Source organism: Hyperoodon ampullatus (assembly GCF_949752795.1).
Source record: "Hyperoodon ampullatus genome assembly, chromosome: 17".
NCBI classification, from domain to species: Eukaryota; Metazoa; Chordata; class Mammalia; order Artiodactyla; family Ziphiidae; genus Hyperoodon; species Hyperoodon ampullatus.
Genome location: NC_136930.1, coordinates 4,327,025 through 4,346,064, shown reverse-complemented (window position 1 = coordinate 4,346,064; position 19,040 = coordinate 4,327,025). Strand labels below are relative to the sequence as shown.

The 19,040-nt window shown below is 49.0% G+C and overlaps 1 protein-coding gene across 2 annotated transcripts in view; it reads right to left on the bottom strand.

Moving 5' to 3' along the window:
- Positions 1-19,040, bottom strand: part of LYN (LYN proto-oncogene, Src family tyrosine kinase) — a gene marked incomplete at its 5' end in the record, with an annotated part of 107,093 nt that overhangs the window by 9,689 nt on the left and 78,364 nt on the right. For both annotated transcript variants that reach the window (XM_079722466.1, XM_079722467.1), the window contains one exon: positions 1,708-1,861. In XM_079722466.1, coding sequence (XP_079578592.1) covers positions 1,708-1,861 — 154 coding nt within the window. The remainder of the gene's footprint in view (positions 1-1,707; positions 1,862-19,040) is intronic.

Below are 19,040 nucleotides of genomic sequence, written 5' to 3'. Positions count from 1 at the left end.
GGTTCTGCTGTTTCCAGCCAGCTATGACCCCGGCAAGACACTTACTGCTTCTGTGCCTTCTTGGCACTTCCATCCATGAAATGAGTAAATAGCAGAACCTCCCCTGTTGCCGTCAGGGTTAAGTGGGTGGGTCTGCATGCTTGGCACAGAGGAAATACCAGTGAGGGTAAATATCATTACTTTTGCCCTGAGGTGAACTACTGTTTCCTTCTAGAACCCGAGCTCTCTGCATTAGGCCACCTGTTTCTCGTGTGAGACTCTAGGCTTGTCAAATTCTACAAAACCGATGTAATAAATTCTGACTCATGCACTTTGAGGCCACATCTCCTGGGTTTGAGTCCTGGCTCTGGCACTTACTATGGGGCCTCAGAAGCTTCTGAACCTCTCCTTTTTTCTCATCTATAATGTGGAAACAGTAATACTACTTATCACATAGGGTTACTGTAAAGATAAATGAGATGATGTATGGGAAGCACTTAGAATAGCCGCTGTCACGCTGCAAATGCTCACTACCTCTTAGCTACTTCTCCTCAGACTATTTTCCTTGACCTTCCATTTTGCTGAAGATAATTAAGGCCAAGGATAAATTATAATCCACCTAAGAGAATGCAAACTTGAGGCAGGAGAACTGCCATAAGTATGACAAATGCAGGAGATGCTAGACAAATCAAATCGATGTTTTCAATTTGTTTGTCACCTCTATAAATTCTGTGGGTACCTTCCAGAAATAACACACACGTAGTTAAAATAATCCTTGTTTAACAATTCTTAGGAATGTCAAGAAAGTGCTTGGCTCTTTCAGAAGAGAGAAAGCCCTGCAAAAAAACTCACTCAGCTTTCACGAGTGAGACCATCAGAATCCTCAGATCATAAGCAACACAGAAGAATCTCCAACAGGAAAGGTCAGTGCAGCCCCAGACAGGGCTGGCCCCAGAATGACAGGCCAGGAACTCGAAGATTTACTCTGTGCGTTTTATGGTTTGCATATATAATATGGAAGGTGGGAAAATAAAGGAGTGTATTTTTGTAGTGTTATATTTACTTCAGTGTGTGTGATCATTTCCATGCTTTAATTTGTAGTTAAAAGGCCAGAATATAGAGTATAGACTTATTGTTACAAATATTTTCTTGAGGGCTTCCCTGGTGGTGCAGTGGTTGAGAGTCTGCCTGCCAATGCAGGGGACACGGGTTCGTGCCCCGGTCTGGGAAGATCCCACATGCTGCGGAGTGGCTGGGCCCGTGAGCCATGGCCTCTGAGCCTGTGCGTCTGGAGCCTGTGCTCCGCAACGGGAGAGGCCACAACAGTGAGAGGCCCACGTACCGCAAAACAAAACAAAACAAAACAAATATTTTCTCGATAGTTAAGGAAAGTATACTTCACTGTTCTGGTGAAAAGCTCTAACAAGTAATATGAACAAAGAATCATGATCCTGTCAAATCTCATTTTGTTTTGCCTTGCTTAATCGAAATACAAACGACAGCATTTGTAAATTTCATAAAAGTATCTTGCAGAGTTAATCAAGAGAGTAAGTTTTCAAAACAATTATTAGAATAAACCACAAACAGCAACTATGGTGCATTTTGAATATTGTACCAAATGAATTGTTTTTCTAGTGATGCCTATCGTAATTGCTTTGTTAAAAACAGGCAAAACCAAAATAAAACTGAACAATAACCCAACACCTAAAGGTCGCTCCGGGAACATACCTTCCCTGGCTGTGTACTCGTTATCCTCAATCACTCGAGCAAGGCCGAAATCGGCGATTTTGCACATGAGGGACTCGGAGACCAGGACGTTCGCGGCCCGTAGGTCCCTGTGGATGTAGTTTTTCCTCTCGATGTACGCCATTCCCTCTGCGATCTGGAGACAGAAAAAGGCTCTCCTTTACGTGTTCCATTTAGGCCCATATAGGGACACATGGAGGAAAACCAGAAAACTTCTGAGGTCCTGAAATCCTTTCATGTGCGATATCCTGATCATTCAAATTTTTAAAACAGCAGGTAAATTACAATCGCCATTTTGAGTCCTTTCTAAAATAGCTGCCCCCAAACCTCCAAGGATGGTAATCACTCTCGACATGGTTATTTAAATAGCTATATGTCTCAGCCTTTTTTAAATGCGTGGAGACTTTTTTTTCAGATCCTACTAAATTCCTGCATGTAGATACACGGATGTTTGTATCCCAGTTTTTCAAACGAGGAAAGAGAGCCAGGGAAGTGCCGTGCCAACACAGATACATTATTGGGGTGTCAAGAACAGGCTGTCCCTGGTCAGCAGTGTCCTTGCTGTCGGGTCAGTCAACTGCCCGCAGGCCCCGGGCTCTAAGCTCTCTGCACAGTCCCTCCAGGATGAGCAGAAAGGGTCACCCAGACATAAAGCTGACAGCAGGAGAGAAGCACGGATAAAGTGATAAAACAGGGGAGGTGAAACGGCTACTCACCGCTTACTAGGAAATCGGGTTTGTAAGGAATCAACATAGGATTATTAAGGAAAACATTACCAGATTATAAAGATAAGAATCAAGAAGGAAGGAGGAAAGGTAGGAAGGAAGGAAGGAGGGAAAGAAGGGAAGGAGGGAGGGAGGGAGGAACCAAGTAGCTGTGTCTGGTGAGCAGTTAGAGGGAAAACTAATTAGGATTGTGTCACACAGGAATGAACGTATTCTGCGATTCTGCCCTGAATTCCAGGTGGCTCAGCGTGGAGGTCCTGAGTACTCCCACACCCCACCCTCGACAGCATCCTCCTGGCTCAGTCAAACGCCGCTGTTTCAGCCAGGTCCTGCGGCTTAGCAAAAGCTTTTTAGTTCCTTTACTACGGGGGGTGCTTCTCCTGACCTCCGCCTGGAACGCCTTGCTTCTCCTCTCGGCCAGTCACTAGGCTTCCTTCTGGCCAGAGGGCCTTCCCTGAACTCCTCTTGCATAATTTCACTCTACACCCACCATCAATGGTCAATTTGTACAAAAACCATTTGCACCTACTGACCATAGCTTTGCCATTATTTTTATGCTGTTGAAGGTGCTTACTGCTGTCCTGCCATCCAGACAGCAAACACCACCAGGGAGAAGCCACCTTACATCTTTTCTGTTCTCACTTGTATCTGCTGGAAGCTTCAGCCATGTCACTCCCCTCTTCTCAGAGCCGAAGAACGTTCTTCGGTAAATGTGCTGGGTTTTTAATATTACCAGGATGCTACGCTGTTTGCTCTCTGCTGCAGGAATTTGCCAGCTGCTATTTCTGTGGCCAGAAAAATCTGCCATATAATAATCAGAATACACCAGCTCAGTCCCAAAGTCCTGGCAGCCCAGGGGCTCGCCTGTGACTCGCCCCAAAGAGTCTTGAACAGGTAAAAGCATAAATCCGAAGGAAGAGGTCTGAGCATCTTCTTTAGTAGAAACGACAATTTGATAACGTACACCTTGACTATGACCAAGAATAACGTGTGTGGCACACAGGCTGGGCCGGTAGAGTGGAGAAGACCCAGGCCACGCGACACCTGCTGAGTGGACTCGGGGTCCAGCCCCTGCCTGGACGGCTGGGCCAGCCTCACACAGCATCCCTCGACAGGAATACCTTAATCCTTTGTGCAAGAGCACCCAGGTCACTCCCTGCATAAAACTAGACTCCAGATAACATCTGAACCCCTCAGCGCTGCTTTCAAGGCCCTGGGTGACTGGTCCATTATCCTCCACCTCCCACCACTGCCTCCATCCAGGATCCTGGCTCCTGCAGCCCCTGTCGCGGGGCAGGTCATCCCGCAGGTCTCAGGGGAGATGGCCCTTCCGCTGAGAGGCCTTCCCTGACCCTCCTTCTCCTCCAGTGTGTGGTCCCAGGGCACCCTGTTCCTCACCTGTTTACCTGGGCATCACAGGAATGTAAACCCCTTAGGGCACACTCCTGTTCTTGAGCCCGCATGTAATGTTCCAATGATTCTAGAGAAACTGGGCCAGGAACCGGGAAGAGCCGAAGCTGGCTGCTATCCCAACATGTCCACGAGCTGCAACTACTGAGACCACGAGCCGCAACTACTGAAGCCCGTGCGCCTAGAGCCCATGCTCCGCAACAAGAGAAGCCACCGCAATGGGAAGCCCGCGCACCACAAAGAAGAGTAGCCCTGGCTCGCCGCAACTAGAGAAAGCCCGCCTGCAGCAATGAAGACCCAGTGCAGCCACAAATAAATAAATTAATTAAAAATAAATAAATAAAAGTGTCCTGGAAACTTGTGGGTAAGGCTTTTATCACACTCACCCGAGTTCTGCATTTACAGAAACCCGAATGCATTTTTTAACATGATTCTCTGAAATAATAACAGACTTGCGGCAAGCCCAGCTTAGTTTGGCTTTCTTTTCCACGTCAGAGTGCTTTAAGGGGCTCATATTCCAAACAATAATAATAGCGTTCACCAAGACCAAGTTTCTAAACAACAGTGCTTGCCAAGTGGAATAAACAATAGATATGAGAGCAAAAGAAAAGCTTTCGGATAGGGCTGGTTTTGAGGTCAAAAAAGACTACAATTCTCTTCTTATGTAAAAAGTATTATTTCCCTGGTCTATATGTATTTTTCTTTCCTGGTTTCTTTCTTTCTTTTTAAAACCTTAATCTTTTTTTTTTTTTTTTGGTTGTTGTATTTACTTTGGCTAAATTAAATCCAACTCTATTTCTCTATTTCGCAACAGCAGGAAGAAATCATAGACCACTCTGGCTAATGGAATCCAGGATCAACTTTGCTTGCACGGATATGTTCTTGCTCCTCCAGGTCACTTAGTCTGACCGTTGTCAGCACTGCAGAAAGAGCTGTTGCATAAATGCATCCCCCCCAGGCTCAGCTATCCTCGGGGACCCGGGGAGAGGGGCGCGCTCTCCTCCTACTTTCTTTTTAACTAAATCATAGTTGACTTACAATGTTTCAGGTGTAGAGCAAGTGATTCAGTTATACATAGATATATATGTATTCTTTTTCAGGTTCTTTTCCATCACAGGTTATTACAAGATACTGAGTATAGCTCCTTGTGCTCTACAGTCGGTCCTTGTTCTTTATCTACTTTATATATAGTAGTGTATATCCGTTAATTCCATTAGCTCAGAAAGGCTGATCTGTGGGCTTCCCTGGTGGTGCAGTGGTTGAGAATCCGCCTGCCAATGCAGGGGACACGGGTTTGAGCCCTGGTCTGGGAGGATCCCACATGCCGGGGAGCAACTAGGCCCGTGAGCCACAACTACTGAGCCTGCGTGTCTGGAGCCTGTGCTCCGCAACGAGAGAGGCTGCGACAGTGAGGCCCGCACACCGCGATGAAGAGTGGCCCCCGCTTGCCGCAACTAGAGGAAGCCCTCGCACAGAAACGAAGACCCGACACAGCAAAAAAAAAAAAAAAAAAAAGAAAGGCTGATCTGTGAAGGAGTTATGTGGAGTCGCTCAGGTTTGGTGAAGACACAGTCTGATTCAGGAGATTGCTTTGTGCCCACAGATATTTTACTTAGATGATGATGGTAACAGGTAGGTGGCTGATTGATAGGTAGGTAGGTAGACATATAGATGGATAGTTAGACATTAATAACCACTACTTCTCCCACCACGAATGGAGCACTTCTTATGTACCAGATACTGTTTTAAATCCATTACACCCAATTCACGTTTCATCTGAATAACAACTCTATCTGGTAAGTTTTATTTCCATTGTACACATGCAAAGAAGCTTAAAGAGGTACAAGAACCTGATGAAAGCCAGGAGGGAAGGAGAGAGCCAGGATTGACACCCAGGAGTGTCTGACCGCCAGATCACATGTCAGAATGTTCCATCAGCAAGAGAGCTCATAACTAGATGCCTCTGGAACTCAAATTTTTCATCGAGAGAACACTATTTTACTGAGAAGAGAGAAAAATGCTTTTGAAGATTCTTCCTGGAATTCATTGTTGTTAAGCCCAAATTTCACCGCTCAGAAAAGCTACCACAAACCTTCCCCAGGCAGAGCTCAGGATACCCATCTCAGGAAGGACATACAAGCTTGGTTTGGGCTGTCTTTGTCTAGAACAGGGTTTCTCAACTTTTTTCCATTATCATCTCCTAAGGAGAAATTTTTAATTAAATAAAAAATTTTAAATTAAATACAAAGAAATAGGATTTTGTCAGGTAGGCCTGAGCTCTGGAGGGCGACAAACTACCGTAATATCTAAGATTTTCCCATCTGCCAAGAACCAATTTTCAGTCCCTTGGGGGCAACTTGCCCCATTTTGTTTTCTTGGTCTAGAAGAAGCTAAACTGAGCAAAGAAGGTATAAAGCCCATTTTGCCCTATGACTCAGAAGAGAGAAATAAGATGGATGGTGATCTATTCTTGGCTTGAATGAGGTTAAGGCTCTGTCAGAATGAAAATAACCAGGCTAAAATTCAGCAGGAAAATATTCTTTCCTTCAAATAGCCCTATATATTGCAAAAAAAAGCAATGAATGTCTTTCCCTTTGGAAATTTGATGGGGCTAAAAGGAAATTACATTCCTAGGGTCACACCACAGGTTAGGGCAATGGTTTGGAAGTGACTTCAATTTCCCTTCTGTGCATTTAGCCGTTAAATGAAGTTTAAACCCTTACACCAGTATTTCTTAACTCTGACTGTGTACCGGGCATCTGGTCTTAACCCGGGTCTCATCCTAAATCACCTAAGCATGCATCTCTAGGAGTGAGGCCTCCCTAGGTGGCTGTGACCTGCAGTCTGGGTGGAGAATGGCCCTTGTCCCTTATCACCTTCTGGGAGCTTGATTCTGACCCTGATTTATTCGATCAGAACCTGGATTTTAACAAGCTCTCTGGGTGATCTGTAGGCACACCGGACTTGGAGAAGAATTGCGGTAGATCCAATGCTTTTCAACTTCAGCTATTTTAGGATTTAAAGTTCTAGACAGATTGGAATGAAATCTCGGTCTCGACACCACGAGTAGATGGACTGTTGTCCTCCTAACACTGGGGAAAGGAATTCCCCAACAACTCAGCTGAAGAAAAAGGAGGAGCAAAGATGGGCAGAGCCAGCAGGAAAAAGCCCAGGTGGGGAGAGGGGCGTGCCATGCTGAAGCTGGGGAGGTGACGGGCCAGATAATGGGGGTGCGGGCTAGTCCTCGTACATCAGCAGCTCAGAACGTGTGTCCTGAGCTTTTGTTTTTCTTGTAACTAAGGGAGGAGGACTCCAGCCTTACAGCTCAGAGGCAGGGAATTCGGAAGCACTTCCTCCACATCATGGTTCTGGGGCTGGGCCACTACTTAAGAGGGCTTAGGAAACTGAATCTTTCAGCTTTAAATCATCTGAGGGGATTCTCTACCTCTTGGGCCACGCCAGCATCGCGCCAGCATCAGGCTCAGTGATGCACAAACACGAGAAAACCTTGACTTTCTAAACCACCTGCCAGCACTAAAGAAGAATTAAAAACGTCTCGTCTCCATGTGCTAATTTCCCACGCTGTATTAGAGAGTCTGTGTGTGAAGCTACTGGGCATTTGAAGTGAAAAAGCACCCCTATTACTTAAAATGAGAATAGTCGTACAAGGAGATAAATTTAGTGATGTGTCTGTACTCCTGGTTTAAAGCTACCTGATTTAGGGTTACATGTGCTTGTCATTTCTTGAGCTCTTCAGCCCAAATAGCGTGGCGGGTGTACATTTCCTAGTTCCTCTTTTTGTACCTTCAGTGGAAACATACGGTGACATGTTCTCTGTTTGATGTTTCTATGTGTGTGTGTGTGTGTGCATGTGTGCGTGTACACGCATGCACTGCTGTCCTGGGAGGGCAGGGAGGAACTACTAGGTAAGTGAGTGACCCACTGGGATCCCAACCTGAGCCAGTAACACAGCGACTTCTGGTGAAATCCCAGGCATCTAGTACCCAGTGAAAGTTCTAGGCACAGAGGAGATATTAAAAATGATGCTTCCTGGGCTTCCCCAGTGGAGCAGTGGTTGAGAATCTGCCTGCCAAGGCAGGGGGCACGGGTTCGAGCCCTGGTCCGGGAAGATCCCACATGCCGCGGAGCAACTAAGCCTGTGAGCCGCAACTACTGAGCCTGCGCTCTAGAGCCTGTGAACCACAACTACTGAGCCCACGTGCCACAACTACTGAAGCCCGCATGCCTAGAGCACGTGCTCCACAACAAGAGAAGCCACCGCAATGAGAAGCCCGCGCACCGCAGCAAAGAGTAGCCCCCTCTGGCCACAACTAGAGAAAGCCTGCGTGCAGCAACGAAGACCCAACATAGCCAAAAAAAAAAAAAAAAAGATGCTTTTTGAGTTAGAGGCCAACCTCATCTTGTCAGGTGCGAAATAAGCCACCCCCCAGCCTCAAGGCCATCCTCCAGGGAGGTCTTTCAAATGTGCTGTGAGAAGGAAAGGCATGACCATCGGGCACTCACCAATCAGCTTCCCAGCCAGGGACCTGAAGGGCTGGAAACACACGTGACCACAGAGGACACTCTGACCCCAAATACTGGGGATTCTGCCTCTCCCACTGCTGGTGTGAAGGCGACGTGCCAACCTTCCCACAGATGCACCCTCAGGGGCCCACAGGCACTGCCTCCTCCAAGGGGAAGAGACCCAGCCTCACCGGTTGGTGGGTGCACGGCATCCATCCCCGGCATCTGAGATCCCCGGCATCTGAGATCCCCAGCTGGTGGGGCACCTCGGAGGATCACCACGGACACTCCCTCTCTATGGCAGTGTTGCCAGCGTGTGTCTATTTTTCAGTACGTCAGTATCCACACATGTGATTTTACACCCCCCATATGCATACACACCACGCAGACACATACAAACTTCTGGGAAGTCTTCAGAGCCCAACATTCCATAAAGCATTATCCTCTGCGTCCTCTATCATTTTCTACCCACCCCCCAACACGCACACTTACATATGCGCACACTTAGGACGGGCAGGGTGGCAACAGAACGCAAAATGCTTTGCAGATGAATGTTTCCTGGGGTATGAGGTCAGAAACGTTAAAGCAGAACAAAGTTTCCAGAAGCATCTGAGGTGAGCATACTCCTTTAAATTCCCTCTCCAATATTCACGTTTAAGTAGAAAGTCTCTGTTCCCATTCCCCAGATGAGGAGGAGACCCTGGGAGCGGCCTCCGCAGACATCTACACGCACCCCTGCCACACTGCCCTGAGGAAGGCAACCCAGGACCCTCCTCTCTGGTCATCACATACATTTACTGAGAAGGGAGTTGCCAGGGACCATCTGGGGCTCGCAGGATGGCGATGCTTGGGGCAGGAAATACCTAACACCAACGCCCGTTGGGTATATACAAGACAGACTTATTTTATGTGGAATACAATGCTGGAGAAGAAATCTCAATCAAGTTTTACAGACCCAGGCAGACTCAAATAATCCTCCTTGCAAGTGACTTTCCCTGCTAGCAATGGCCACAGAGGTCACTCATCTTTTTCTGTTTTTCCCAGAAGCCCAATCAAAGTTGTGAGCCCGGCATTCCACCCAGCCTGCCCCAGGCTCCAGCAGGCTCCCTCCATCCGGGGCTGAGGCTCTGAGCAACAAGCCTGTTCCCATGCATGCGATCAGCGCACGGACCACACAGGTGTCACCAAGGACCATGAAGGATGCTCTGGACACACAACGGAGTGTTTGCATGGATGACCTTGCCATGTGAGTCTTGATTTAGGGTTCTGCGTTCACCCGAATTCCTACTGCTGTTCTGAGAAACGGGCAAGTAACAGGCTCTCTTGCTTAGTGAGTGATTTTTAAAATTTTAATGAGAAGAACCCACATGTGAGTCAGACGACGGAGTGAATAAAGGTATAAAGGAACCTAATTGAGGGACTCGATGTGATCTCTCAAGCAGAGCTAAAATCTGCCCCAGGAAATTCCAGCCTGAATGAGAAACTGGAACCGAAAACCCAGTCTGTCTTAGAATTGGCCAGTTGGAAAACATTCGTCACTTAGACAAGCAGTGAGAGAGACTGAACAAGAAACCTGCCAGAAAGCAGCAAAGACTAAATTTTGTCTTTCTTGTGGCTCTATGTGTTCCATTAGGCATTGTTTGCCTCACTCTCTAGATACGTATTTCCTTCCTACACTGGGGGAAAGTAGAATTCAAATAATTAATTACTTTCACAAGCCTTAGGAAGCTTACAAAATAATAATAATGCTAATATTAATAAGTTGGAACCAAACAAATGGGTTAAACCTCTGATGGGGTCTCACGCCTCTCTGAAGGGTCCTCTCTATCACCCCTGGGGTCAATCCCAAACTGACCTAAAAAGACCATTTAATTACAACACAAAAATAAAAAGGAAAAAAAACCAGGGAGTTTAAAGTAAACACACCTCCTCGCTACTCCAAATACAATAGCATTTGTTTTGTAGTACTCGGTAGTTTCTATAGATGTACTTTTCTGTCTATTAATATTCATTGATCCTCCATACTGGATCCCTACACCCTTTAATCCATAATTTGGATAGAGGAAGGGATGGCATAGAGCTCATTCCTTGCTATGTTTGGAGGTCAAATTTCCTAGTATGTTTTATCTTTATTGGGTTTTTAAAATATTCTTCTTTATTCCTCTTTTCCAAGCAAAACTTCTAAGAAATAATGGAGTTTATTGCTTTGATGATGATGATGGTGGTGATGATGATGGTGATACTGATGATGGTGGTGATGATACGGATGATGATGATGATGATGACAGCTACCATGTATTGGCTGCTTACCCTGCCCAGGCATCTTGCCAGGCATTTATAATCCCTAAAACAAGCCTATGAAAGTAGCCAATATTCATAGTAAAGATGAGAAAGCTGAGTCTTGGAGAAGTAAAAATTTTTCCTAGATAGACTTGGATTTGAATCCAAATCTGGCTGGTCCCACCTCCTGTGCTCTTAACTATTTATCTATATAGCTTCTTTCTTTAAAAAGAGCTACAAACATGGGCTTCCCTGGTGGCGCAGTGGTTGAGAGTCCGCCTGCTGATGCAGGCGACACGGGTTCGTGCCCCGGTCCGGGAAGATCCCACATGCCGCAGAGCGGCTGGGCCTGTGAGCCATGGCCGCTGGACCTGCGCGTCCGGAGCCTGTGCTCCGCAACGGGAGAGGCCACAATGGTGAGAGGCCCGCGTACCGCAAAAATAAATAAATAAATAAAAAGAGCTCCAAACAGTAGAATGTTTGCAAGCTGACATCAGGAAAAAGGAGAGAAAGGAGAAATAATAACTAGATCATTTAGAAAGTGGCCATGTTAAAGTCTGCAATCTGTAACACCTTCATAGCTGAAAGATGAGGGCAGAGCTTGACACGTACAAATTTAGGGCTGGTGAGGTTTTTGTGACGGATCAAAATTCAATCAATCCAAAAGCATGCAAGGACCCACAGAGTCTCGGGGAGACATGATTTCCACATAGAAAACTGCACTGAATAATCATATTTAAACCAGTAAGTTTCCATGAAAGAGATTTACCTTCATTAGCAGCAAAGGAAGAACCATTTGTCAACTAATTCTCATAGACTTCCTCTTGTAAAAACTTACTGGACCAGTTCACATCCATTAGGATGGCTGTTATAGAAACAAACAAACAAACAAACAAACAAACAAAAAAGCAAAAAACCAGAAAATAAACAGTGTCATTGAGGAAGTGGAGAAATGAGCACCCTCGTGCGCTGCTGGTGGGAATGTAAACTGGTGCAGCCACTGTGGAGACCAGAAGGAGTGCTCCTCAAAGAATTCAACATCGGACTACCATGTGACCCATCAATTCCACCACTGGGTGGATACCCCAAACCACTGAAAGTACACACTTGTACAATATCTAATTGACATTTGCACAGCCCTGTTCATAAGAGCATTATTCACAAAAGCAGAAAGTGGAAACAACTAAAGTGTCCATCAGTGGATGAATAAAAAAACCAGAATGTGGTCTCCGCGAGCAATGGCGTCTTATTCAGCCATAAAAAGGATGGAATTCGTTTGTTTGTTTGAGATACGTGGGCCTCTCACTGCTGTGGCCTCTCCTGTTGCGGAGCACAGGCTCCGGACGCGCAGGCTCAGCGGCCATGGCTCACGGGCCCAGCCGCTCCGCGGCACGTGGGATCTTCCCGGACCAGGGCACGAACCCATGTCCCCTGCATCGGCAGGCGGACTCTCAACCGCTGCGCCACCAGGGAAGCCCAAAAGGAATGGAATCCTAACACAGGCTACAACATCGATGAACTTTAAGGACAATACGCTAAGAGAAATAAGCCAGTCGCAAAAGGGCAAATACTGTATGATTCCACTCATACGAGGTACTTGGAGTATCAGATTCACAGAGACAGACAGTAGAATGGTGGTTGCCAAGGGCCGGTGGGAGGGAGGATGGGGACTTAACGGGTACACGGTGTCAGTTCTGCAAGATGAAAAGGGTTCTGGAGATGCTGGTGGTGATGACCGCACAGCAACATGAAAGTACTTCATGTCACTGAACTGTGCACTTAAAAATGGATGAAATGTATGTTATGTGTATTTTATCACAATTGAAAAATAAAACTGGGAGCTTCCAGTTGTAGGAAAGCAGGAGCAGAGGTGGTAAAGGCTGCTGGCCCCAGGGAGAGTGGGCAACGCCCATCACCCACCCCTGCGCTGTGTGCTGACGACCAAGGAAACTCTTCGGCAGCTTGTGGTGGCACCCCGGGTGGGGACGCCCATGCACATCTGGGGGACCAAACCACACTAGGCAGTGGTCAAGCCTCCTCCCGCATCACTTCCGCCCCGGGCCACCCCTCAGTCTACCCTCAAATAAACCCGGCCTTGACGTGAACACACAAGTAGGGGTTAGAAGGAAGTAGACCAATGATGCCTCAGAAGACAGTTGGACAGTTGTGACTGTGGATCAGAGACTTACAATGAGTCATCTTGGATTTTATACAAAACGGGGGGCAAGTTTCTTCTCAAAATCTCAAGTTTTCCACTCTGCAAAGTGGCGATAAGAATAGCATCCACCTGGTAGAGTCCAGAAGAGACTGAAAAGGAGAATGCAAGGCTGCTCGGTGCATGATGGAGATGAATGAGCACCGTGACTAAGATTAATACCACTACCATTCATAACAAGAAGACCCACATCCAGACCTGGTTCATCACAGTGAACTTACAGAAGGGCTGCTCTCTAACAGCCGAGGGGCTGTAGGTGGGAGGCTGCCCACAGGTGCCCGCATGCAGCCTCAGGCACACTGCTTCCCCTCTGCTGAGCGGCTGCCGCCACCCTTAGGAGAAGCTGGATCCAGACTCTGCATCCGCCGACGGGGCTCCCCGATACCGGCTGCCTGAGGCTGCAAAGGGATGCCCTGTCGGGGATCACCCCCCGCCAGTCAGGGAAGGGACTCCCCACTCTGTACCCCCAGGACAGGGCAGTCAAGAGCCTACACTAAGATTAGAAATCTCCTTTGCTTATTCTCTCCTCTTCTGCATCAATTTCACTGCTACTATTGTCATCTAGATGACCTACCCCTGGATATCCCTGGTGGTCCAGTGGCTAAGACTAAGTGCTCCTAATGAAGGGGTCCCGGGTATGATCCCTGGTCAGGGAACTAGACCCCGCATGCATGCTTCAACTAAGAGTTCGCATGCTGCAACTAAAGATCTGTGTGCCGCAACAAAGACCCGGTGCAGCCAAATAAATAAATAGATAAATATTTAGATGACCTACCCCTGATCTGCAGCTAACGAGCCATGCTTATCACCCTGGAAGGAGAAGAAGGAAGCAGAACCTTCTCAACTTATGCCAGGGATGGAGAAACAAGAGGAAAGCCATTGGCACTTCTGTCCAGTCTTCTTTGCAGGAGAGAGGACGTGTCATGGCCGGATCAGTGCTGCCTCTGAGGAGGAATGTGGCCTGACTGGGTACGCCCCACACACCTCCAGCTGAGGAACAAGTCACTGGGCACAGACGTGCAATTCTGCTCGGTGAAAACAGCTGTGACTGTCAAGTGACTCAGAAACATTCCTACTCTGATCTCTTATCTGGCTACTGGGGCCTAAGGACATACATACAGAAAGTAAACTTTTGTCCACAGAAATGTTTTGTATTGTTACTTACATTAGTGAAAAAGTAGAGATTCTCCAAATGTTCATGTACCAGAGAATGGTAAGGAAATCACGATACAGTCACAGGAATAGAATATTATATCGTAATAGGTACATACATGTTTATGGAGAGTTTTCAATAAAATGAAAAACTGTAATATTCACTTCAATACGTACAAAACAGCACATACGGTACAAACCTAATGTGTAATGAAAAGAATAATGAGAAAGGATGGATAATGATGAACTAATAACAAAAAATGGGTAAAAAGCTTAAAGAAAGTTCCCAGAAAAATAAACTGCAAACAAAGAAGGAATATAGGAAAAGATGCATGACCTCATCTATATTAAATAAACACAAATTACAACAAGGAAATACGAAGTTTGACCTATTAGACTGGATTTGAGAGTTAAGACTTATGTCTTGGGGGCTTCCCTGGTGACGCAGTGGTTAAGAATCCGCAGGCCAGAGGCTTCCCTGGTGGCGCAGTGGTTGAGAGTCCGCCTGCCGATGCAGGGGACACGGGCTCGTGCCCCAGTCCGGGAAGATCCCACATGCCGCAGAGTGGCCTCGCCCGTGAGCCATGGCCGCTGAGCCTGCGCGTCCGGAGCCTGTGCTCCGCAACGGGAGAGGCCCCAACAGTGAGAGGCCCGCGTACCGCAAAAAAAAAAAAAAAAAAGAATCCGCAGGCCAATGCAGGGGACACGGGTTCGAGCCCTGGTCCGGGAAGATCTCACATGCCGTGGAGCAGCTAAGCCCGCACGCCACAACTACTGAGCCTGCGCTCTAGAGCCCGCGAGCCACAACTACTGAAGCCCACGAGCCACAACCACTGAAACCCGTGAGCCACAACTACTGAGACTGTGCTCTAGAGCCCACGAGCCACAACTACTGAAGCCTGCGAGCCACAACCACTGAAGCCCGTGAGCCACAACTACTGAGCCTGCGCTCTAGAGCCCACAAGCCACAAGTACTGAAGCCCGCGAGCCACAACTACTGAAGCCTGCGGGCCACAACTATTGAAGCCCGCGTGCCACAACTACTGAGCTTGCGCTCTAGAGCCCACGAGCCACAACTACTGAAGCCACGTGCTCAGAGCCCGTGCTCCACAACAAGAGAAGCCCCCGCTCGCCGCAACTAGAGAAAGCCCGCGCGTAGCAACGAAGACCCAACACAGCCCAAACTAAATAAATAAAATTTAAAAAAAAGAGGTCTTAGAGCAGCACTCTGGGTGCTCTGTGACAGACGGGCTCTGGAAGAAGCAGAGCTGAAGCCCAAGGCTAGTTAGGCAGCTACAAGGTCATTCGTCCTGAGAGAGTGTCCGACTTGGGTCAGAGTGACAGCGGGGAAGGAGTTGGGGCCTCTCAGCTCGCGCCCCGCTTCCCAGCCCAGGCCCCGCAGTGGAGTCCCTGGCCCGCTGGGACATGTCCAGCTGGGTGTCCCACACTTCAGTCCCCACAGCAAAACCGACCCCCGCGGCCCCCAATCCCGGCTCCCACAGGGCCAGGCGCTCGGCTGTCCATCCAGACACCGGGCGACACCTTCGCTTTCCGCTCCTGCACACCTGGGATGGGCGGGGCTCCGTTCGGCCCGCCCCCGCTCCCGGGACCCCGGGCTCCAGCCGCGGTCCCTCCTCAGCACGGCTGCGCCCCGGGCAACGCAGGGCGTGCGGATCTCGGCGCATCGCCTTCCTGCTTAGACGATGGGCCTCCATCGCTCCCAGGATGAGAAGCAAGCTGCCCGCACTCGCGGCTGGGCTCCCACAGCCGCCTCCTGGGCAACGCGGGGCAGCCTCCGGCCGGGGGGTTCAGTTCTCTCCGGACTCAGCCTCTTCAGGTTTCAGGCTCCCAGGCCAAAGTGCTCTTTGGTTTGGGGACACGGGGGTGGGGAGGAGGCCGGGGTGCTGAGAAATCTAGCTCTGATGGAAAAGCTTCAGGATGGCTCCTGCCCATGACAGGGTGTCCCCTTTGAAGATGAGCTTGGACGGAGCACAGACACGCCCCCGCCCCCTCCCGCCACCTTTCCCGGTCTCAGGTTTACAAAACACAGCAGACCCAACCAAAGGCAGCAACAAAAGAGTATCACCCTGTGGTTTCTACAGCGAGCACGGGGTCGGGGGTCGGGGGGTCGGTCAGCGGCCAGCGGGGAGGCCCACGTGCACGTTACGGTAAATGCAAACAGCACCCACGGCCTCCTCAAAGGTAAAGTATAACCCCCGAGAGGCCATCTGCCGAGTATAATCATTTTTCGCTTTTCCCCAATACGTACATCTCTTCGGTCACCTACGGAGCACTGCACTGCCCTCCCCCGTAACGCGGGGCTTGGCGGTGCTCCCGCTTTTCCCTAACGTCCGCGTCTAGCTCTCAGGGCCCCACTCCCTGTCACCCCTCTCCTGTGCCCTTAGCGCCAAGTTCCCTCAGCCACAGGCGCCTCCCCACACCCGCCCCTGGCCGGCCTGGCAGGGCTGGCCGGGTCTCCCAGGCTCACCGCCCACGAGGCCTGCCCTCCTGCCGCCCCCGCCCCGCCTGGGTTCCACCCTGCGCCTCGGGCTCCGCAGCGCGGCCCGCTCCGCCCCGGCCGTGTCCCCAGCGCGCTGCCCACTGCCTCCCCGCTACTTCTCCTCCTGCACCCAAAAGCCATAAGCTCCCTGAGGCAGGCATGCGCCTTGCTCATCCGGTCCCTGGCACACGCCTGGCTGTGCGCAGCACGCGTTGTGGTGAAAAGGGGGGAGGGTACCGAGGGGGTGAGGGGAGCACGGAGAGTGCGAGCCACGCGCTGAAGACAAAGAGCCACTGAACTGACTCTGCAGCCGCCCTCCAGTGCGTTCACGTCCACGCTTAAAAACGAGCAGCTGGCGGGGCTTCCCTGGTGGCGCTTCCCTGGTGGCGCAGTGGTTGAGAGTCCGCCTGCCGAGGCAGGGGACGCGGGTTCGTGCCCCGGTCCGCGAAGATCCCACGTGCCGGCCTCGCCCGTGAGCCATGGCCGCTGAGCCTGCGCTCCGCAACGGGAGAGGCCCCAACAGTGAGAGGCCCGCGTACCGCAAAAAAAAAAGAACAGCTGATAATGAGCCCTGCCCGCTCCTAAACTACTTTGGTCCTAGCCTTGCAGGCTTCCAAGATGAGTATTTGAAGAGGAAATTATTTTGTGACTTATAGTCATGCTGACCAGAAATCGCCGCGCCTGGATAAAATCATTCCCAGATAAGAGGCAGGGCTGGCACGTAGACCAGAAGTCCCACCACCTCCTCCTGGACATGAGCTGAAAGCTTCCTATTGGCGCTAGAAAGGTTTCCAGTCAAAATTAAAGCAAGAATAACTTCTGCCTTTTCTGCTGTTAAACAACCAGTCGCGGTTCCTCTGCTTAAATATGTCAGACACCCCAACTGCCTAACCGAAAAAAAAATGTCCCTGTTTTACGCTATTTTATTTTATTTTTAAATTAATTAATTAATTTTTGGCTGCATTGTGTCTTCGTTGCTGCGTGCGGGCTTTCTCTAGTTGCGGCGAGCGGGGGCTACTCTTCCTTGCGGTGCGCAGGCTTCTCATCGTGGTGGCTTCTCTTGTTGTGGAGCACAGGCTCTAGGCGTGCGGGCTTCAGTAGTTGTGGCTCGTGGGCTCAGTAGTTGTGGCATGCAGGTTTAGTAGTTGTGGCTCAAGGGCTCTAGAGCACAGGCTCAGTAGTTGTGGCGCACAGGCTCAGTAGTTGTGGCTCATGGGCTCTAGAGCACAGGTTCAGCAGTTGTGGTGCACGGGCTTAGTTGCTCCACGGCATGTAGGATATTCCTGGACCAGGGCTCGAACCCGTGTCCCCTGCATTGGCAGGCAGATTCTTAACCACTGTGCCACCAGGGAAGCCCTTTATGCTATTTTAAAATGACAGCTTCCTATTCTTCCAACTTTTTCAGAAGGAAGCTGCGTATGATCAGTTTTGCAATGCTGACAGTAACTCTACTTTCATTTGTCCATCTTGTAAGTTTTCATGGCTGAAGTTTAAGTCTTAGACATAAAATTCATTATTCAGAAAAGATAATAGAAGATTTATGTGCCTGTCACCTGGGTACTACATTCGTATGATGCATTCATATTCCTTTATTTAGAGCAATGTCAAAATCTTATATCAGCATCCTCTGAGTATACTCAGAAGCATTCATTTTAGCTTTTGGGTGATAATTGACACAGATATTCTAAGTAGGAGGAGATTTTCTTAGTCGTAGAACAGCAGAGCCGAGGCAACAGGAAAGCTGACTGGTGTACCCCTCTCACAGAGGAGGACCCCAGGGCCAAAGGGATGATTCTCCCCAGGCTGGAGCAGGTTTTCCAACTCTCAGCTCAATGCTTTCTCCACCATTAACATCATCAATAGCTCCATTCACAAAATGACACTGATACTTCTCATATTGTGTAGAAAGAGAGAACCACCGTGTCTATAAGACAGTTTACATTGGGAATGGCTTCCAAGCAGTGGTTCCTCAACGACACACAGCAAGGGACCACCGTGTCCTGATGGCCGTGCGACCCCTCAGCAGGGCGGACCCGGCTCAGACGATTTTGTGGAATTAACTGTCTCTGCAGTGCTGGCCGCTTCCCCGGAGGAGGGTCTTGTGGTTGAAAGAAGAGCTGAGAACGTGGCCTCCCTAGAGTCACGTGTGAGAATTCCCGTGTAAAGAGGGGAGATCACATATGAGGTGGAGAGGGGACCCAGCCTCCCGGATGAGACACAAACCAAGTCTGTCACCTGAGTTTTCACATGCCACTGAGCCTGATCCAGTGCTTCGATGTGATTCTTCCTCCAGCTTAGCTAGATTAAATGTGATGACACTATTACTTAGGGGTTAATACCAATAAAGGTTTTGAAAATAACATAGTTGCTTCATTATGATATGATTTGTGGCTGGGGGGAGGTATGGAGGAGGGGACCCTTGAGCTGGACAATGAGATCCTAACTTAGCTTCTAGATTCTTTACAAAGAGACAGCATGAGGAGACCCACTCATTGGCAAGTGCTCCAGA